The sequence below is a fragment of the Dipodomys merriami genome, unplaced genomic scaffold (genome assembly GCF_024711535.1).
Source record: "Dipodomys merriami isolate MVZ:Mamm:240054 unplaced genomic scaffold, mDipMer1.0.p SCAF_176, whole genome shotgun sequence".
Classification (NCBI taxonomy): Eukaryota; Metazoa; Chordata; class Mammalia; order Rodentia; family Heteromyidae; genus Dipodomys; species Dipodomys merriami.
The window spans coordinates 1,842,919-1,864,919 of NW_027203115.1; the positions used below are offsets into that span (position 1 = coordinate 1,842,919).

Sequence of the window (22,001 nt, forward strand, 5' to 3'; positions counted from 1 at the left end):
GTAACCTTGCTTGCCTTGATCCTATCAGACAGGTGTAGAGTCTTGGAGACACCCCACCCCTGAATCTTCTCCCCTCCCAGCCCACCCCCAGGTCCTTCCTCAACCCCATACAGGAGTCTCCTGTGCAGCCAGCCCATCCAGCATCCTTCCATATCCATCCCCCCCTCCCACTGGCGGGCCGTTACCCCTCCACAAATGAGGCAGCCTGCTTTACCAGCAGAAACGAGGCTGAGCTGAAATTTTCCCCCTGAAAACTGCCCCTTAGTGGAAGCAAGTTTTCTTGCCAGGGACTTTCTGGTGTCTGGAACTCACCCATCCCACAAACTGCGAGGAATTTTCTGAACAAGGGCCTCAGTCATCCCTCCAGAAAGTCTCTCCTGAACCCCAACTTCTCCCATAGAATTGGGGTAAGTCCTACAAGAAGGCCCCCGGGGCTTGCAAAACTACTTAGAGGCAGAAAGCCTAGAGCTAATAATAACAGCTCCCACCCACTGCCTCCCCGTCAGCTCACTGAATCCCTAGGAAGAATTTTTTTTAAAGGCACTATAAAATGTATTCTCTTAATCATTTTTCAGTGGCAGAGTACAATCAAATTGTTGTGCAACCCTAACCAACCCCCTATCTCCAGAACCGTCTCAGCTTGCAAAACTGAAACTCTGTAGCCATTGTCCCCTCCTCCTAGTCCTGACAGCAACCATTCCACTTTCTGTTTCTTTGAACTTGAGAGTACTCTAGGTACCTCACTTAAGTGGAACCACAAACAGCATCTGTCTCTTAGTATCTGGTCTATTTCACTTAGCATAATTCCTCAAGATTCACCCACACTGCAGCACCTGACAGGATTCCCATCCTTGTTCAAGGCTGACTTATGTACCATTGCAGGGATATAGCCTATTTGGCATATCTGTTCCTCTATGCATGCTTAGCGATGATTCATATGTAATTTATAGTTTAAGAGGTGATAAAGTAGGACCGTTTGAGGGTTGTCTTGTAAAATATTAGGTGTGGGGATCTGTCATTTCTTTTGATATTTCTTATAATAAACATACATAATATTTTTGTCAGTTGTAGAACTTGAATTCAGGGCCTGGGCACTGCCCCTGAGCTCTTTGGCTCCAGGTTAGCACTCTACCACTTAAGCCACAGCATCACTTCTGGTTTTTGAGTGCTTAATTGAAGGTAAGAGCCGCACAGGGACTTTTCTGCCCTGACTGGCTTCGAGCCCCAATCCTCAGATCTCAGCCTCCTGAGTAGCTAGGATTACAGGCGTGAGCCACCAGCTCCTGGCTATACATTTTTTTAAGGTACTAAAATTTTTGCAAAGATATAGACCCAAAAACTCTAGAACTCCTAGGAGAAAACAGGAGAAAAGATGCCAAAATTGGGTCTGGCACTTATTCTAAGATATGACACCCAAAAAAAAGCAAGCCACAAAAACAAATGTAGCCTAGTGGAGACATCACAATTATAGATTGTGCATTCAGGACATAATCAATGGAGTGAAGAGAAGACTTAGAGATAGGAAAAAAATAATTGCAAATCAGATATCTGATACAAAAAGTAACCCAATTAAAATATGGAAAGAGTTGAATAGCCATTTTGACGAAGAAAATAAATGGATGACAAGCATATAAAAAGATTACAAGTCATTAAAGAAACAAATTAATGAGAAAATACCTCCACCCATTAGAGCAACAATTACCACAAAAACAACAAGCCTTGATAAGGATGTGGAAACTTTGGAACCTTTGTGTTGTTTGGCAGATCTTCAAAACAATTAAAATTAGAATTACCACACATTCCAGCAGTTCCACTTTGGGGTACGCTCTGAAAAGAATTGAAAGCAGAGACTTGCAGGGATGCCCGTCATCCATGTTTATAACACCCTGTTCACAATAGCCAAGAGACCAAAGAAACCCAAGTCTGTGGACAGATGAATGGATAATCAAAATAGGTAATACATATATATATATATATATATATATGTGATATATTCGAATTTAAAAAGAAGGAAATCCCATCACACAGTACAACCATAAGACATTCTACTAAGTCAGTAGGCCAGTCCCCAAAGACCATATGACTCTATTTATGTGAGGAAACTAGAGTAGAAAAAAATCAGAGGAAGAAATTAGAAAAGTAGGGACCAGGGGGTGGGGGAGTTTTAGTATATGTATATACTTAACACTACTAAACTCCACATCTAAAAATGCTTGAGGATGTGAGGGTGATCTGGCTGCGACATCTGTCACCCCATTCATCGCCAGGGTTGATTCGGCTGATCTGGCTGGCGAGGCCGGTGTCCCCTTCTTCTATCACGGCTCCATGCTCGGTCGAAGAGGACGACCATCCCCCATAGAGGAGGGCCAGTCTTCGGTCAAGGGTATACGAGTAGCTGCGCTCCCCTGCTAGAACCTCCAAACAAGCTCTAAAAATGCTTGACACCTGGCACTGGTAGCTCAGACCTGTGATCCTAGCTACTCAAGAGGCTGAGATCTGAGGATTACAGTTCAAAGCCAGCCCTGGCAGGAAAGTCTGTGAAACTCTTATCTCCAATTAACCACCAGAAAACTGGAAGTAGCGCTGTGGCTCAAAGTGGTAGAGCACTAGCCTTGAACAAAAGAGCTCAAGGACAGTGACCAGACTCTGAGTTCTAGCCTTACCACCACCACCAACAACAACAAAAAAAAGACAGAAGGGCTGAGAAGGTGGCTCAGTGGTAAAGTGCTTGCCTTGCATGCATGAGGCCCTGGGTTCTATTCTTCAGCATCACATAAGCAGAAAAAGCTGGAAGTGGCGCTGTGGCTCAAGTGGTAGAGTGCTCGCCTTGAGCTGAAGAGCTGAGGGACAGCGCCCAGGCCCAGAGTTCAAGCCCCATGACTGACAAAACAAAAAAGACAGAAGAAGCCAGCACTGGTGGCTCACACCTGTAATCCTAACTAGTCAGAAGGCTGAGATCTGAGGATCGTGGTTCAAAGCCAGCCCGGGCAGGGAAAGTCTGTGAAACTCTTCTCTCCAATAAACAACCAGAAAACCAGAAGTGGCGCTGTGGCTCAAGTGCCTTGAGCTGAAGAGCTGAGGGACAGCGCTGAGGCCCAGAGTTCAGGTACCACTACAAAAAGAAAAAGACAGAAGACAGCTTTGAATGATGTAAGTAGAGAGCTGGAGGTACAGAAGGGTGCTGGCTGTGGGAAAGAGGAAAGAGCTGATTGCTGGAGGGTAGGGATTATCAAAAAGACTGAAAGTGCCCGAGTCAGAAGTAGAGATGAGTCCTCGTGGTAGAGTTCTTGAGCTTCTGTGTTGAGCTTCTCTTGATGGAAGAAGCAATGAGCACCTCAGAATGTTCCTGGTCTTTTCTAATACTTGCCTGCAAGTCCACATCTCTCTTTTTTTTTTCTTTTGGGGTCCGGTCATGGGGCTTGAACTCTGGGCGCTGTCCCTCAGCTCTTCAGCTCAAGGCTAGCGCTGTACCACTTAAGCCACAGTACCACTTCCAGTTTTTTTTCTTTTTTTCTTATGTGGTGATGAGGAATCAAACCCACGGCCTCATGCATGCAAGGCAAGCGCTCTACCACTGAGCCACCTTCCCAGCCCTCCATATCTCTTTTGTCTTACTTTTTTTTTCTAGTCCTAGGGCTTGAACTCTGGGCCTGGGTGCTATTCCTGAGCCTCTTTGTGCTCAAGGCTAACGCTCTACCATGTAAGCCACAGTGCTTTTTTTTTCTTTTTCAGGGACAGCACTCAAGCCCTGAATTCATGCCCCACAACTGACAAAAAGGAAAAGAAAGAAAGAAATAGAAAGAGAGGAAGAGAGAGAAGGGGGAGGGAAGGGAAGGGAAGGGAAGGGAAGGGAAGGGAAGGAAGGAAGGAAGGAAGGAAGGAAGGAAGGAAGGAAGGAAGGAAGGAAAGAAGGAGGGAGAAAAGAAGGAAAGAGTCTCATGGACTTTTCTATCTAACCATAATCCTCAGATCTCAGCCTCCTGAGCCACATGAGCCTGGTCAAAAATTTTTTTTGTATTGGAGTTTGAATTCAGGACCTTGCACATGCTAGGCACACATACCACCACTTGAGCCACATCCTTAGCTTTTTTTTTTTGGGGGGGGGGGGTCCGATCGTGGGGCCTGAACTCTGGGCCTAGGCACTGTCCCTCAGCTCTTCAGCTCAAGGCTAGTGCTCTACCACTTGAGCCACAGCGCCACTTCTGGCTTTTTGCTTTTTGCTTATGTGGTGCTGGGGAATCGAACCCAGGGCCTCAGGCATGCAAGGCATGAGCTCTACCACTGAGCCACCTTCCTAGCCCATACATCCTTAGCTTTACCTTCTCAGAATCATCATCCAAATCTTCCTAATTGTAGCTACACCCAACCCATCCACACCCACTGATCTGGACAGGGTCCAAGAAGCATCCTGGCTGGTCGCCCAGCAGTAGCCAGCAGCCCCTGAAAAGCTTAGATCCCAGGTCCCAGGAGATACCACGACAAAATCATGGGACATAGCTCTCACATGCAAACACGCATGGTAGCGGGAGCCTAGAAGCCTCCTGGCATTGTCTCAGGCTTGGTTAACAGTTCTCAGATTCCTTGGATTCTCTCTCAGGCTCAAATGGCCAGTTACCATGTCTGTTGCTACCAAGGCTGACTCAGAGCAGCTATAGGACAGAGTCTAAGGATGAGGGTACATCTGTGGCAGAGTCTAAGGATGAGGGTACATCTGTGGTCTCCAGGTCTCCCAAAGAAGAAAAAACAGTCATAAGAAGATTCTGGCCCTGCACCCTCATCTGAGTTTGTAGAATTATGGGTTCTAGTGGCAGGACTGGGATCAGAACCCAAGAACCTATGTTCTAGGCCAGGTTTCCTTACACCAGGCCTATTCTGATGACCTGACTCTCTGTAGTCCTTCCTTCCTTCCTTCCTTCCTTCCTTCCTCCCTCTCCCTCTCCCTCTCCCTCTCCCTCTCCCTCTCCCTCTCCCTCTCCCTCTCCCTCTCCCTCTCCCTCTCCCTCCCTCCCTCCCTCTCTCCCTCCCTCTCTCTCTCTCTCTCTCTCTCTCTCTCTCTCTCTCTCTCTCTCTCTCTCTCTCTCTCTCTCTCTCTCTCTCTCTCTCGGTCATGGGGCTTGAACTCTGGGCCTGGGCGCTGTCCCTCAGCTCTTCAGTTCAAGGCAAGCGCTCTACCACTTGAGCCACAGCGCCACTTCCAGTTTTCTGGTGGCTTATTGGAGATAGGAGTCTCACGGACTTTCCTGCCCAGACTAGCTTTGAACCCTGATCTTCAGATCTCAGCCTCCTGAGTAGCTAGAACTACAGTCAGGAGCCACCATTGCCAGGCATCTGTAGTCGTTTCTTTTGGGTGCCACCAAAGTCCCTGAAATACCATACTCCCTTACTCCCCCACCGAAGCGACCTGCTTGGGATCGCAACACCTGTTTAAACCTCACATCACTGAGGTGAAACCCAAATTAGCATCTGACCTTCAAAGTCCTTTATAGTCTGGCTCCTACTGGGCTCTCTCATCTCATTTCCCACACTGCCTTTCCCTATACCCAGCCCTGCAGCCCTACAGAACTTCTCATTCTTCCTCTAGCTCCACTTTTTAATTATTTATTATTTTGTGCCAGCTCTGGTGCAAACCCCAGTGCAGCACTGTGCAACACAGGGCCCGGGCTTATTCACTCTACCACTTGAGTCCCAGCTCCACTTCTGGATTTTTAGTGGTTACCAGAAGATGAAGGGTCCCACAGACTTTCCTGCTGGGGCTGGCTTCAATCTGTGATCCTCAGATCTCAGCCTCCTGCATAGCTAGGATTACAGATACCCTGCTAACTACTTTCATTTGGTAGTTTCTGCCTAACAGCCTATTTGGTCTTCAATATGGAGCCATTTCCTGAGCCCAGGCAGAGATGGTCATGATCTCTATTTGTCCAAACGAGGTACATTGCGTACTTCCAAGGTATTCTCCCTGGCTCTTAATACCAGGGCCAGCTAGCCTGACAAACATTGGTTAGTGGAGAAAACAAATACCTGACTTTTCTATCTTATTGCTAATGCTGTTTCCTTCCCAAAGACTGTGAGCCATGCACAGCATCAATCTTGAACAATATGAGACAAGGACAGATGTTTAGCCGTGTTATCTCATGTCATTCTACGACACAGGTGCTCACATTTCCATTTCACAGAGGAGAAAGAGAGGCTCAGAGAGGGCCAATCACTGCTCACAGGTGGGAGTTGGCACAACCAGGATTAGAATGAAGGTTATCTTCTTCAATGCCCGAGCTCTCTGGGCTGCGTTGGGTGAGCGACACAGAGACCTACAAGGGGCAGCTGGATCCAGACTTCCTGGGAACTCTCATTCTGCCCCTTAAACTTGTGGCTGAGAGACTGGAAAGGTGGCATCTCCATCGGATGACAATGGCAGGCTAAAAGCCTGGTACCCTTCAAAGAACCTCTGATCCTGAAACCTCGCCCTCTGGCCTCAGAACAGGCACCTAGTAAAAAGTTCTCTGACAGATGGCTAAGCCTTTCATCCCAAGTAGAATGGTATAGGGGGAGAAAAACAGCTCTTAACTTTCTCATTCTGCCCACCTTATAAATGACCCAGGGAAAATACTTGGAAGAAATGCCAGACATTGTGCTAGGTGCCTGCTCCTTACACATTGTCTCTGACTCCCAGTATCCCTGACAACTTGTATAATTTCTATTTTACACACAAATTAATTGAGGCCCAATGAAGCTACTAGGTGAGAGTTCAAGGTCAGCCAGTAACTATATATACCATGCATACTAAAACCAAGCTAACTACCAGGCTAAGTTGCCTTCAAACCCTCCCTGGAAAATCCCCAGAGAACAAAAGCCCCCCACCCAGCCCATCATGCCACCTTGGTCCCAGAAATTACTAAATTCTTATAAGTCAGCTGAGTCCATATGTAATATGAGAGGAGCTTCAAAACTTTTCTTGCCCTTTGCCCCAAACATTCATTCTAGATGGAGAAGAGATTCCAGGGAGGAATTATGGGAAGAACAGCAAAATTTAAAAGACCAAAAGAAATTATTTTCACAGACCTCTCCATCAAAATTGAATTATTAATTGCAAAAACACCTGGAAGCAATTCAACTTTACATGAATCAAGGGACACAGCATTAACTGGCGCCAGTGGCTCACAGCTGTGATCCTAGCTATTCAGGAAGCTTAGATCTGAGGATCGCAATTTTAAGCCAGCCTGAGTAGGAAAGTCTGTGAGACTCTTATAGCCACTAAAAACTACTCAAAAAAGCCTGAAGTGGAACTGTAGCACAACTGGTAGAGCCCTTGCCTAGAGCACCAAAGTTCAGGGACAGCACCCAGGCCCAAGGGCAAGTCCCTGGGCTGGCAAAAACAAAAAATAAAAAAAACACATAGTTGCTGTGTATTTAAAATAAATACAGGGCTGGGAAGGTGGCTCAGTGGTAGAGTGCTTGCCTTGCATGCATGAGGGCTTGGGTTCAATTTCTCACCACATAAGCAGCAAAGGCCAGAAATGATGCTGTGGCTCAAGTGGTGGAATGCTAGTCTTGAGCTAAAAAGCTGAGGGACTGCACCCAGGCCCAGAGTTCAGGCCCCATGACTGACAAAATAAATAAATAGAATAAAATAGATACAAAATAAAATTTATTTAGCCAGGCACCAGTAGCTCACACCTGAAATCCTAGCTACTCAGGAAGCTGAGAGCTGAGGATCGCAGTTCAAAGCCAGTCCAGGCAGAAAAGTCTGTGAGACTTATATTCAATTAACCATCAGAAAACTGGAAGTGGCACTGTGGCTGAAAGTAGTAGAGTGCTAGCCTTGAGCAAAAGAGCTCAGTGACAGCACCCAGGCCCTTGAGTTCCAGCCCCATGACTGAACAACAACAACAAAAGAACACTTCATTTTTATTCAGAAATTGTCTGGATGAGCTTTACCCATGCCATTTCCCTTTTAAAATTTTATAGATCAGTGGGGCTGTTTCTTTTTTTTGAACTTTAGTGTACAGCCCAGGCTGGCCTGCCATTTTTGATTCCTCTGGCTTAAGTTCCTCTTTTGCTGAAATCATTTTTTTTTGTCCTGGTATAGGGGCTTGAACTCAGAGCTTAAGTGCTGTCCCTTTGCTTTTCACTCAAAGTTGGAACTTCCTCTTTTTTAAATATTTTTTATTGTAAAAATATTGTACAGAGGGGTTACAGTTACATGAGTAAAGTAATGAGTACCTTTCCTATCGAACATTGTTACCTCCTCCTTTGGGAACTCTGTCTCTTAAGTCATGGCTCTACTTCCAGCTTTTTGACAGTTCATTGGAGATAAGAGTCTCATGCATTTTTCCTACCCAGGCTGACTTCTAATTGGGGTCCTCAGAATTCAGCTTCCGGAATATGTTGGATTACAGATATGAGCCACCAGCCCCCAGCTTCAAATGATTTTTGATAAAGCAATTTATGCAGTGACAGTTCATGCACATAGCACCTACAGTAAGTCTAAAGACATAAGGCAATATTCAGTAGAGCAGCACTAGTAACCTAGGACAACCATTCATTCCAGAAAATTCACTGAAGAGAACAGAGATGCCACCTGTTCTATGGTTATATGGATCCGCTTTTCCCCACACGGCTCTGAAAGAAAAGGTTAAAAAAAATAAAACCTAGGACATACAATTCACACCATTTCAGAGCCTCTTGACTAGCGCTGTCTTTTATCAAGTCTCTCTTGCTGTGGTGGAGAAAACACAACTGAATTGGTGAGGGGAAGCCATCAGCCAAAGGTGGAAAGAAGGAAAGCTGGTCGTGTAAGTGAAAACTGCTGCTTACCTGGTCTTCCAAGACTTGCTGGTGGCTTTAAGGCTTGCTCTGGGCTCTGAAGCAGGTGCCTAGGGACTGTGGCCAGTGAGTGCCAGGTGGGAGAGGCTATGGCTGCCCTCAGTGCATATAAGCCCAGCTTCCCGTCTGCTGGGAAGGGCAGAGAGCAAGCCACTGCAGCTCTGACTTGACTGGGAAAGGGAGCCAGCAAGGGCGGGGCGGGGCCACGTGGCCCAGCATGCCTTGGAGCGTGGAGTAGGAAGAAATCTTACACCCAGAAGAGAGAATCAGCCAGGGGACAGTTCTTACTGTTCGGTAAATATCACAAGCAACCAAGCTGTGATTTCCAGCCCCTCTCCAGTCTAGACAGCCCAACTTCGAACAAAACTGGACACAGCTATTGCTGGGATCATGTGCACGTGTGGGGCATTTAGATGGAGAAAAGATCTAATACATAGATTACAGCTGAGGGCTGTGAAATAACCCAGTCTTCCTGAGCTCAGAGAGGCAACATATTGTACCCCCAAATCCACAGCTGGTTATTCTGGAGCCTGTGGGAACTTCTGGAGGCAGGAGCCAAAGTCTTCCTTCAGCTCCACCACCCCCCTCCCCACATGCTTTACCTGATCACCATGATTAGTCTGAGGGATCTAACAGAGCAGAGCATTATGGGGTTCACAGGTGGAGCCCCATAACTTCCCAGATTTCACCATTCTATATTTAGAGAGGATAAGAGTCGCCAACTCTGGTCTCCTAACGGAACCTTCAACTCCTCCCCTGTGGCCTTCACAAAGGAGCCAGGGGAGGGGGTGTCTGTTTGTAGTGTTCCCCTGGGAAAGGAGCACAGAACCCTTCTTCAGGGACCCATTCCTTGACATCTAAGGCTCCACAGAACATCTAGGACTCTGTGAATGCAGACCTCAACCTAGACATGAGAGCCTGCCCTATTGGAAATGTCAATGAATGTAGTGGTTCAAGAAATGCTTTCTTAATTGATAGTAGACTAGATTTCCTGACCTTGCAGCTGGACAATATGCCCACGCTGGAATGTACCCGGCTAATCCCCCACGCCCGTTCCCAGTAGTGGTCACTCTGGCCACACCCTCTGGGAGACACTGCCAAGAGCTCTGCCAAGGCTGATCCAAGTCAGGCAGCTCGTGGGAGGGAGGGCAGAGGCGGCGAGATGAGATGGAAACACAGCCACAGGACTTCACTGGGGCCTTGTGAAGCTGGCACACATCCCACTGTGCCCTCTCTGGACCCCTGGTCTCAAAGCATCCCTATATATCAGGATAAAGGCAGCCTCAGGCCTCCTAGCACCATACCCTTCAAAATACTCAGCGTTCAGTTACTACGGCATCCCTAGCTCATCTGACTCCATGTCCAGTGCTCTTTCCATGCACTTCTTTCCTCCCTGGAATTGGGCAGATGGATGGAGTCTTGGCTATAACAGCACCAGACCTTAACAAGCCACAGTAAATATTAATACTTTTCTTGGCTATCACGTTACTAGTTTACCACAAAGGAGCTTGGAAAACAACTCTCCCCAAATGACTTCATCAAAAGCACTTCTATAATGTTGTCACCCTTCACTTCCCCCCACCCCCTTTCCCATACTGGAATATAAACTCTGGGCCTTGTGCTTGCAAGGCAGGTACTCTACCTACCATTTGACCCATCCTCCATTCCTTTTTTTTGTTCTGGTTATTTTCCATGTAGTCTGGAGTTTTTAAGCAGGGCCAGTCTTGAACCCTGGGCCTTCCACCTATACCTTCCACATAGCTAGTAGCACAGACACACCACACTTGGTTTGCTGTTGAGATGGAGTTTGTTTGCCCAGGCTGGTCTTGAACCAGGATTCTCCTAACCATTGCCTAAAGTAGTTAGAATAATTATGTCCCACCACATCTGGCCCTCATTCCAAGATGTGTGCAGAAGAGGGTCGTAGTCTTGTGGGTTTCAATAGTAAGGCGACTGCTGGGAATTTAGGATTTAAGGTGGCTGGGAATTTAGGATTCCAAATCTAGGTATTAAACACAGTCCTTCAGCGTTCAGCTACATCCAGCCTCTTTTCTAAAATTGTTCATTCATTTCCAAACTTGGTTTCTTTGATATTTTTGTTGGTTCATTCTTTTTTTTTTTGGGGGGGGGGGTCCGGTCGTGGGGCCTGAACTCTGGGTCTGGGCGCTGTCCCTCAGCTCTTCAGCTCAAGGCTAGTGCTCTACCACTTGAGCCACAGTGCCACTTCCAGCTTTTTTTTTTCTTATGTGGTGCTGAGGAATCAAACCCAGGGCCTCATGCATGCAAGGCAAGCGCTCTACCACTGAGCCACCTTCCCAGCTCCGTGTTGGTTCATTCTTAAAAGAAGCAACAAAATTCCCTCCCTCTCCATAACAGCTAGTGATTTCCACATGTGACCGTTTATACCACTTTGAAAAGTATTTATTCTGCATCTTTTTTTTTTTGGTGGGGGAGGGCCCTGGGGTTTGAATTTGGGGCTTTGTGCTTCCTAAACAAGTACTCTGTCACTCAAGCCCCAGATTGAGAAATATTTAAAAGCAAGATTTTGGGGGGGGCGGTCATGGGCCTGATCTCTGGACCTCAGCACTGTCCTTCAGCTCTTCAGCTCAAGGGTAGTGCTCTACCACTTGAACCACAGCACCACTCCCAACCTTTTCTGCTTATGTGGTACTGAGGAATCAAACCCAGGGCCTCATGCATGCCAGGCAAGCACTCTACCACTGAGCCACCTTCCCAGCCCCCAAAGCAAGATTTTTTTTTTTAGTAAGACCAGGATTCTATCCTTATACAAACCATTCTGAGGGTTAGCACTACAGGTTTTTGTTGTTTTTTCCCACTTCCTGACATGTCTTAGCTATTTACCCCCTCTCCCCCTTCTCTTTCAGACTCAAGACCTTTGGGGTTTTTTGTTCTTCTTGTTTTTCCTTAAAGTCCCAAGCTATGTTTGATCTGAAGGTATCAGACATGGGCCTTAGGCTCTTCTGAAACTCACGGTCATATGCTCTAGCATTCAACTTGCCATCTTCAACAGGGATGAAGATGGCCAGTTTATTAATACCCTTGTCCAACCTGTGGGTTTAGTTGCCTAAACAGTTCTTGCAGCTGGCAAGTCTTATGATGGATGGTGGCTTTCCAAGCATCTCAAGGAATAGCTGGTGCATGCACTGGTTGACTAATGATGCTCTGACACTCTGGTAGTGTACCAGCTGACCTCATTCACTTATACATTATGAGCCCTTCATGTTACAGGTCCCCAAATATAAATCAACCATGGCCAACCAGGCATGAGCCCTTATCATGTGTCCCCAACTGAGCCATCTATTGCCCCCATGCTATCTTTTTGGGCCAGTTTTTATTTTAGGAGAGACGTTTCTTCTGAACCCTGGGCAGCCAGCCTTTGGAAATTAATTTTAAGGATGTAATAAGCTTAAAAATATACACATATAAAAATATACACATATTTTCTATGCAAACAAGCAAGTGACTCATGTAAACACACGACGCTTCTACTCCAAATAGGAAACCGAATTAAGGAATTGACAGAAACTGACAGAAATTGATTCTCATCAGTAGATGCCTTGGCATTTCTAGCTCCCCTCTTCGTCTGAGAAAGATCCCTGCTTTTCTCTTCTTCTGAACAGGCATCCTATACACTGGCACTCTTTATTAGTCAGGAAACAGAGTGCCCTTCTCAGTCCTAACAGCTGTTCTGCCAACAATACTTTTACACAAACCTAGAAAAGCAACATTCCACTCACAGTCCAATTCGAACCCCCTCCCCATGAAGAATGCTATTCTTGGCAAGAGATCTTCCTAAGGAAACAACATCTGCAGAACCTCTGTCTATGAGGTCAGAGGAAAGCTGAGGCAGCTGAGAAGTTTTTGGTCCTCTTAGATCCAAGTCAGAGGGGCTTCACAGGATGAGAGCAAACCTAATAACTACAGGCAATGTCTCAGGGTCCTGACATGACCCCTCCTTGCAGCTTCCCAACAGACTGTGAGAGGCAGGGAATGTTCCGGGTTTTTTTGTTGTTTTGGTTTTTGTCGGTCATGGGGCTTGAACTCTGGGCGCTATCCCTGAGCTCTTCAGCTTGAGGCTGGCGCTCTACCACTTGATCCAAAGCACCACTTCTCCCTCTACCTTTTATTCAGTTAAACCAAAGGAGCCAATCCAATTTCCTAAACTACACAAAAGAACTTGTAATTCAGATTAGCTAATCACTAAATATTGCTAAGACCTTTTGTAGGTCCTGAGGCAGTAGCTCTGAAAAAAACCAAATTCCTCCTCTAAGCATATTCAAGCCCAGCTCCTTCCAACTGTACTCCAAAAATTCCACTTGCCAGAGCTTTTCATCTGCTGCCAGAGAACCAGCAAACCGAAGGCAAACTGCAGTGAGAGCTCTGCAGGGACAATTCCTGGTACTATACAGAGACCAAGTTTCCCTTCCTCATATAACGTCTGATACTATAGGAAGAGCACATCTGTTAAAGATGGAAGGAAGGAAGCCAGGAACAAAGAGCCATTACTCAACTAGGCTGTTTGTAAGCATCACACATTTTGATAGAATGGATTTAGAGCCTGGGGGGGGGGGGGGGGGGGGGAGAGAATGAGCCTTGAAATGAGGTTTCCCAAATGCAATTCAATTGTACTGACTCCTATGCAAATTCATGAACTCAGTGAGGGAAAATGTTACACAGGGACTCAATTCCTAGCAAAATCTACTGGGTCTATTGTGATGTAGAACCAATATAGATACTTAATTCCAATAGAAAGGTGTATAATGCTCTCCTCTCTTTGCTGGATGGTGGGCTGCAGTCCAAGGTTGTATCTCATCACCTGATTCTTACACCGGTGCTAGCTGCAGAGAACTTGCTCAGTTTGGGTAGCTTGAGTAGATGCAGTGGACTGAGGGAGCTTAGTTGTTTTTTCTTCTTCTCTAAGTTCAAATGTGTTGAAGGAATGCCTGGAAGGTCAAGGCTTCCCACACAAGCTAGGCAGGACAAATTTCCAGGCGTGGGCTGGAATATTTCTGAATTGGGGCCTCTACTGGTCAACAGGCACAGTGTTCCTTCCTTATATCCCAAGACCATCTGGAACCTACCCCAAATGTATGCTTATAAACAGCCCCCCATACACACTCTTGGCCCCCTGGTTACAATGTGTCTTCTCAACAGGGTACACATACATGGACTGCAACTAAGGGAAGGCTAGTATCTGGGTTTTTTTTTTTGTGCTTACAGATCCCTCCTAGTAGTTACAGGGCCAAAGGGCTGTTACAGAGCTGTGAAAGAAATAGGAACATTTCAAGATTTCAGAGTAGAAACAAGCTGGGCTGGGCTGGGATAACTTTCCTCAATCCAATGGAAAGAGGGGTGGATATCTACGTGGTTATTAAACCTAAATTTCATCTGCACAACAAAAAAACAAGGAAGTCAGAGAAACCACCATGGAGCCAGAAGAAGGAGGCCAAGTAGATATCTGGAATGAAGGAACAGACTCATTCTTCCAATCCAGGCTCAAACCTCCCACTTTAATCCTCATCCCCAGAAAAGACACACAGCCTTGATCACCTTAAAAACTATTTGTATTTTTGGGTAGGTTAAGAATGGCAGAAATCAAGAGTCACGCTGCATCCAACCTGGCCCCTCTATAGCTTGCCTCCCTACCTCCCACAAAGTAACATTGTACAAAACTTTATTTACAGAAAAAACCAGTTAAAATTTAAGGGTGTATACAAAAGTAGACAAGAGCCACAGATACAAATGCAGGGATATCATGTTCTACACTAGAGCCTGTGGCAATGTATTATGTAGTAGGCAGAGAAAAATGAGCATACCTCAGTGCCAGTTTTGGGGGAAGCAGTCACTCAGAGGAAGAGTGGGGGGGAAAGAGCTATTGGCTTTAATATTGCAGTCTTAATTATCTAGTCACCTTTCTCCTGTTATGTGGCAGAAATCAGGTGGTGATAATGGTGGGAAAAATAAACCAGAACCTTTGGGAAGTCCCATAGGTAAAGGAAGGCTCAGAAAGCATAACGGGTCCGGATATCCTCAAGTTTCTTGGATACTTCTGGAGGGGTTCGGTCCAATTCTTCAGACACGTTCTTTTGCTTATTAGGCTCCATGGAGTTGAACTGCTCACAGAGGTCTCCATCAATCACATTCTGAAACAGAAAAGTCAAACTACATTAGATAGGCAAAGAAAAGGACACAGCTAAAGCAACATTTGGCAGGGAAGGGTGGCTACTGTTCCTTCACAAACCTGACTCCTTTGTGAAGTATATTCCAAGTTAACACGGGCAGGTGGAGTTCAGACTTGCAGAACTAGTATAAACTTTGTACAGCCTTCTCTTTGGGAATATCTATCATTAGCCACATAAATCATATGTCCCCAGCACAGCCTCCATCAATCTTGATGGTCATTTGCTCAGGATTATTCATACTTTTCTTTTTGGTGAGGTTTTTACTTGCTAGGCAAGTACTCTTACCAGAGACAGTGACTAACACCCCAATGTGGGACACCCTAGGTTATTGGTAATACTGGGGTTTGAACTCAGGACTCATGCTTGGTAGGCAGACATTCTACCCCTTAAGCCACACCTCCCGTCTTAGACTTTTGAGTTTTTTAGATGGAGTCTTACTATGTAGCTTCCTAAGTGCCAGGATGGGCTACTTACTATGTCCAGTTAGAATTGTTCTGACTTCTAAGACATAGGGTCCCTCTAGAGAACAGGCCTGGTGAGTAGTAGGCAGACGATTCTCCTTTAAATACAGATTCCCCAACCTACCTTAACAGGGAAGTAATAGGAACGAAAGCTGAGGTGGTCTCGCCCACAGAGAGGAGGATGCTCAGACCGAAGGTGCATTTCTACATGTTGAAAGAAGTCATGGTCCTGTGGAAGAAACAATGTGCTTCTGAGTAAAAAGTGATTCCAACTTGCTAGTAAATGATTTCAAGATAGCCACTGATCGCGCGCGCGCGCGCGCGCGCGCGCATGCGTGCGTGTGTGTGTGTGGTGTGTGTGGTGTGTGTGGTGTCGTCTTTCTATGAAGGCTGGACTGTCCTTGAACTCTCAATCCTCTTGTCTCAGCCTCCTGAGTACCAGGATCATAGTATGTGCCACTGCGTGCAGCTCCAAACAATTGATTTACCATGCAGACACATGGTAAATAGTCACTTGTCTGATGGTCAAAGTTTTTTCTACAACAACAGGATGGCTAAAAAAAGATCTTACTATATTATATATAGTTCAAGAGAATGTTATTTGCAGAGTTGCCTATGAGGTCAGATTCCTGATCACAGATTGCTCATGGAATGTTACAAACCACTTAACCAATCCTAAAATTGATATCCCAAAGGACATCATCTTGTTATTCCTGGTCCGTGGAATTCTGTTCTTGGGCTTTGGGCCAGAACTGGTACAGCATCAAATGAATGACCTTTCTCAAGGGGAAAAAAAATTCAGGATTCCTTTCTCCCCAAGGGAAGGGAGTAGGGAGAAAGGGGGAGAGAGGGAAAAGGAGGGAGGGAGAATGGGAAGAGAGAAAGCAAGAATGTGCATCAGTCCTAGGGCTTGAACTCAGGGCCTGGGCCTGAGCTTTTTTGCTTAAGGCTAGAACTCTACCACTTGAGCCACAGCTCCACTTCTAGCTTTTCGGTGGTTAGTTGGTGATAAGAGTCAGCTTTTCCTGTCCAGGCTGGCTTTGAACTAAAATCCTCAGATTTCTGCCTCATGAGTAGCTAGGGATTACAGGTATAAGCCACTGGCACCCAGCTTCCCCTAAAACAACTGTCATTTTCAAAAGTCTACAACATTCCTAATTACAATTAAGGACAAATGCCTTCTAAGGCATATTCAGCACTAAGAACCCTAGGAAGGCCAAGCAAGGCCAGAGACATGTGGGTACTCTCACCTCATGGGATGTGAATGGGACGAGGATCCCAATTCCACCTGACAAGGTGGTATAAACAAGTGATTCTGAGCCTCCTGGGATCAACGTGGTCTTCTGTAGTGATAGCACGGTCTCCCCAACATGGTAGTTCATAATCACCTCTGCCTGCAAAGTGAAAAGAGACTCTAACTATTTATGCCCTCCAGAATCTGGATTGGATTTCCAAGATCAAGCAATGCCTTCGTGTACATTTCACCATACTTTTTTCCCTGGGAAGGGAGGCAAGTGCTCTAATACTCAGGTCATGCCCCAGTCCTTTTGTTTTCAGGTATTTACCCCCAACCCCCAAAAAATAGGGTCTTGCATTTTTCCCAGGTCAGGTTCAAACCACAATCCTGACCTCCACCATCCTGAGTCACTGAAATTAATTATAGATATGTGCCACCACACCCAGGCTCACCATTAAAAAAACAAAAAAAAAAAACAAAAAACAGAGCACCAGTGGCTCACACTTTACACCTACACTCCTAGCTTAGATATTCAGGAAGCTGAGATCTGAAGATCATGGTTCAAACCAGCCCAGACAGAAAAGTCCATGAGATTCTCATCTCCATTTCACTGCCCGCCCCCTAGGCCACAAAGCAAGAAGTAGAGCTGTGGCTCAAGTGTTAAGAGTGCTAGCTTTGAGCAAAACACTTAAGGGACAGTGTCCAAGCTGAGTTCAAATCGCAGGACCAGCGCAAAAATAAAAATTATAGTCTCAAAGTGCTTTAAAATTCCTTCAGCTGGGCACCGGTGGCTCACGCCTATAATTCTAGCTACTGAGGAGGCTGAGATCTGAGGATCACGGTTCAAGGCCAGCCCAGGCAGAAAAGTCCGTGAGACTCTTATCTCCAATTAACCATCAGAAAACCGAAAGTGGTGCTGTGGCTCAAGCAGTAAAGTGCTCACTTTGAGCTGAAGAGCGCAGGGATAGCGCCTAAGCCCAAAGTTCAAGCCCCATGACCGACAAAAATAAATAAATAAATAAATAAATTCCTTCAATTTTTACTTGAAAATCTAACATCTCAAAAACTCCTTGAGATAAGATCATTTCTGGTAGACAATTACCATCTAGAAACCTTTTTAGCTGGGTGTGGTGCTACATGCCTGTTAGAGGGCACTCGGCCACAGTGCACTTATATACATATGGGTAATCTCTTAAACACTGTTTCTTCAGTGAAAGCAACAAGGATGGTACTAAACATGCCTTTCCCTTGGACCCTCTCTGTAATCTTACCTTCTGTGAGGCACCATTGAGCAAGCCCCGGTCCCACAGGGCTTTGTTTCCTGTGGGATCCTCATCTACTTCATCATTGGTATTAGGGGGGAGCCTTACCTAAAAGAAAGTGAAACAAATCACACCAATGGGTCCTAGATCCCCAATCAAAACTTGCCCCAGATCTTGCAAGCAAACCAAGGGCTAATATGCAGACAAAAGGCTTGCCAGGTCGCTTGCATCTGCTTTGGGAATAGATGTCTAAGGATCAACAAACCCAAGAGAACCAAGTCACAATCAAGAGCTAGCACTGCCTAGAGCAAAACCACCATACAACACAGACAAGAAAAAGATACCCATCATTATTATTGGGAAAGCAGAGAAGGGAGAGGAAGGTATCCAGATGACTGGTAGGAAAGCTTGAAAAATGAAGAAGTTATTCTTTGTAGCATTAAATTTCATATTCATTTTAACTTCACATATTACAGACCATTATCAGGGATTCCTGGTTGTACCACCACCACAAACCAAGCCAGCTTTCCCACACATCACTGTTACCCCAAGAAGACAACATCAACTCACCACACAAATGTTGCCAAACTTGTCTGCCCCAGCCACAGTGTCATAGTCAAGGAGACTAGCTGTAGTGACCCATCGGGGGTAGGTGTCATCAGCAAAGATGATGAGCTGGTTTTCATTACGCTTGTAGCGAACCCAGATAAAACTTTCTTGGACATCAGATACGATTACCCTGTGTCCAATAGTCTGGATCCCAGATATGTAGTTAGCAATATGCTAGGGGATTAAAAAAAGATAATGTTATCTTGGAATTTAATTATTGGAAAAGCTCCTTTCTTCCTCCTTAGGTAGATCCTAGCACCCACACCAGCACATTTACCTTATTCTCACACTTTCGGAGTAACTTCTTCTTCCCCAGGTCATAGACTCTCAAAAGCTTTCCCACACCAATCAACACCCTTCCCTGGAATGGGGCAATGGCAGCAGGGACTTCCTCCACTGGCGTCTGTGAGAGGAAAAGCAGGTCATACAGCTATCCAGACTTACATGCTAATCCCACCCCCTCAGCCCAGAACTGCCTGTTTCTACAGGCTCTTGTCAAGACAGAGCAAGTGACCTTCCTCTGCTAATCAGAGAAATAAATTACACTTTCAGCAGTTGAAATGAGTTTAAAGTAAAGACAGGTCTCTGAAGTAATCATTTCCTAGAATTCATTCCTTCTATGGTAAAGCTGAAGCTTTACTATATACTATTAGTGTGAAGGAGAGAATATGAATTATTCTAATATTAATAAAATTTAATAGCATGGGGAGGAAGGAAACACTTGCAGAAAAATCAGACACTGATAGTTACATCTGAAGAAAAAATGCCAAAAGAACATGAACTGCAGCAAACACTGCTACTAGTAATCTGAGAAATGTGAAAATAAAAATCCAATATACCTGATATACATTGTACAATATACCTGTATATACATTATCTTTATTAGAGTATATTATTATTTTGCTGGTCCTGGGGCTTGAATTCAGGGTTGGGGCACTGTCCCTGGGCTAACACTCTACCACTAGAACCTCAATTCCACTTCTGGCTTTTTCTGAGTAATTTACTGGAGATAAGACTCTCATGGACTTCCTGTCCAGGCTGGCGTCAAACTAAGATCCTCAGATCTCAGCCTCCTAGTAGCTAGGATTAGAGGCATGAGCCACAGGTACCCAGTTGAGAATATTTAATTTTCAAAGTTACTGAATTCTGGTCCTGAATTACTGCCAATTTAAGTAAGACAGTAAACAAGGGACTGATTTAGGGTTTATCTTCTGTGGGACTCAAGCACTAGAGTACCACAAGCTAGCACATGGAATATGTGCTAGCCCGAGATGGCTTGAAATCAGTAAGCTATTTAGTACTCTAAAACCCTGACCCGTAAATTAAATCCAGGAGTCATTATCTGGTTCCTACCTTATGCAAAAACTCTAGTTTTTCCCCATTGTTCACAAGCTTGTATGTATATACAAAGCCCCCTGCCACAGATCGAGGATTCAGAATCAGGTCCTTGGCCACGCCCACCAGCACATACCAGTCTTCACCAGTGTTGGAGAACCTGCACACAGCCACACTACAAACAGAAAAAGGAAGAGCCAGGTATTAGTCAAAACTCAAAGAACTCATTTCCATGTGCCAAACCTTGGATTGTCCTGGGGTCCTTACCTAAAAGCAGCCTCATTTTGCTCCAGCTGAACAAGGTCCAGTGTGTTTCCCTGAATAGGATTCATCACTCGGATCACAGAGGCCCACTGCCCATTGCCAGCCTTGGGAGCTCCAAAAATGGATTCAGGGAGGTTTTCATTGAGAAATGCTGCTGCCATCTCTGCAGCCAGCTCCCGCTCATCTTCCCCTGCTGCTTCCACCATTTCCTATAATCAAAGAGCAAGAAGAACCAGCATTCAGAGAAGAAGCAGACAAGTAGCAAAGTCTAGCCAAGTACTGGTGGGTCAAAGCTTATAATCCTAGCTACACAGGAGACTGAGATCTGAAGATCATGGTTTAAAGCTAGCCCAGGCTGCAAAGTCTATAAAACTCTTACCTCCAATTAACCACTGGAGCTGTGGCTAAAGTGTAGAGCATTAGCCTTGAGCAAAGCTCAGGGACAGTGCCCAGGCCCTGAGTTCAAGCTCTAAAACTGACACCAAAAAAAAAAAAAAAAGTAACATCAGGATTCCCCAAAGTAAAGACTCAAGGGAGAGGTGTAAGACATGGGGAGGAAGGAAACACTAGCAGAAAAACCAGATATTGATAGATACACTTGAAGAGAAAATGCCAAAAGAATATGAACTACAGCAAACATTGGAACTAGTAATCTAAGAAATATGAAAATAAAAATCTTATTTTTTTCTACCCAAAATACCTGATATACCCTGCTAAGATGACTTTCTCATCTCAGGCTGCACATGGTTCTGCAAAGTTGTGGCTTTTTGACGTGTGTGTGTGTGTAAATAAAAATCTTATTTTTTTCTACCCATAAAATACCTGATATACCCTGCTAAGATGACTTTCTCATCTCAGGCTGCACATGGTTCTGCCAAGTTGTGGCTTTTTGACGTGTGTGTGTGTGTGTGTGTGTGTGTGTGTGTGTGTGTGTGTGTGTGTGTGTGTGTGTGTGTGTGTGTGTGTGTGTGTGTGTGTGTGTGTGTGTGTGTGTGTGTGTGTGTTCTGCCAAGTTGTGGCTTTTTGACGTGTGTGTGTGTGTGTGTGTGTGTGTGTGTGTGTGTGTGTAAATAAAAATCTTATTTTTTTTCTACCCAAAATACCTGATATACCCTGCTAAGATGACTTTCTCATCTCAGGCTGCACATGGTTCTGCAAAGTTGTGGCTTTTTGACGTGTGTGTATGTGTGTGTGTGTGTGCGCGCGCGCGCGCTATAGGGCTTGAACTCAGGATCTGGGCACACTATCCCTGAGCTCTTTTGTTCAAGGCTAGCAGTCTACCACTTTGAGCCATGGCTCCACTTCCAGTTTTCTGGTGGTTAATTGGAGATAAGAGCCTTATGGACTTTCCTACCTAAGCTGGCTTTGAACCACAATCCTCAAATCTTAACCTCCTGAGTAGCTAGGATTACAGGCCCAAGCCACCAGTGCCCAGTGGGCCTTTTGACTTTTGCTGGGAAGTGGTTTCTGGAAGAGCTGCTATTATGGAAAATTTAAAAGCTACTCTGGAGCTCAAATCCAGGCAACATATAATCCTGGGTCAGAAGAAAACCAAGGTCTGTGGCAAAAGACTCTGCTTAAAGAATGTCAAATGAGCTTGAATGGAAGATTTTGTTTTCTTTTTACAGTGCTAAATGCTCTTACTATTAAGCTAAATCCCCACGCACTGGTGGCTTACACCTGTAATCCTAGCTATTCAGGAGGCTGAGATCTGAGGACCATGGTTCAAAGTCAGCCCAGACAGAAAAGTGCATGAAATTCTTACCTTCAACCACCAGAAAATAAGAAGTAGAGCTGTGTCTCAAAGTGG

General features: G+C 45.3%; 2 protein-coding genes across 3 annotated transcripts in view; both read right to left on the reverse strand.

Moving 5' to 3' along the window:
- Positions 1–8,983, reverse strand: part of Il34 (interleukin 34) — a 48,643-nt gene extending 39,660 nt beyond the window's left edge. Inside the window, exon 1 of one of the 2 annotated variants that reach the window (XM_070026262.1) lies at positions 8,812–8,983. The gene's annotated coding sequence lies outside the window, so the exon portion shown is untranslated. The remainder of the gene's footprint in view (positions 1–8,811) is intronic. The other variant, XM_070026259.1, reaches the window with a different exon arrangement.
- Positions 8,984–14,387: 5,404 nt separating this feature from the next.
- Positions 14,388–22,001, reverse strand: part of Sf3b3 (splicing factor 3b subunit 3) — a 41,009-nt gene continuing 33,395 nt past the window's right edge. Inside the window, exons 19-26 of the mRNA XM_070026263.1 lie at positions 20,195–20,400; positions 19,946–20,102; positions 18,870–18,995; positions 18,554–18,766; positions 17,993–18,091; positions 16,735–16,878; positions 15,609–15,713; positions 14,388–14,984 (exon numbers count right to left, since the gene is read on the reverse strand). Coding sequence (XP_069882364.1) covers positions 14,844–14,984; positions 15,609–15,713; positions 16,735–16,878; positions 17,993–18,091; positions 18,554–18,766; positions 18,870–18,995; positions 19,946–20,102; positions 20,195–20,400 — 1,191 coding nt within the window. The 3' untranslated portion in view covers positions 14,388–14,843. The remainder of the gene's footprint in view (positions 14,985–15,608; positions 15,714–16,734; positions 16,879–17,992; positions 18,092–18,553; positions 18,767–18,869; positions 18,996–19,945; positions 20,103–20,194; positions 20,401–22,001) is intronic.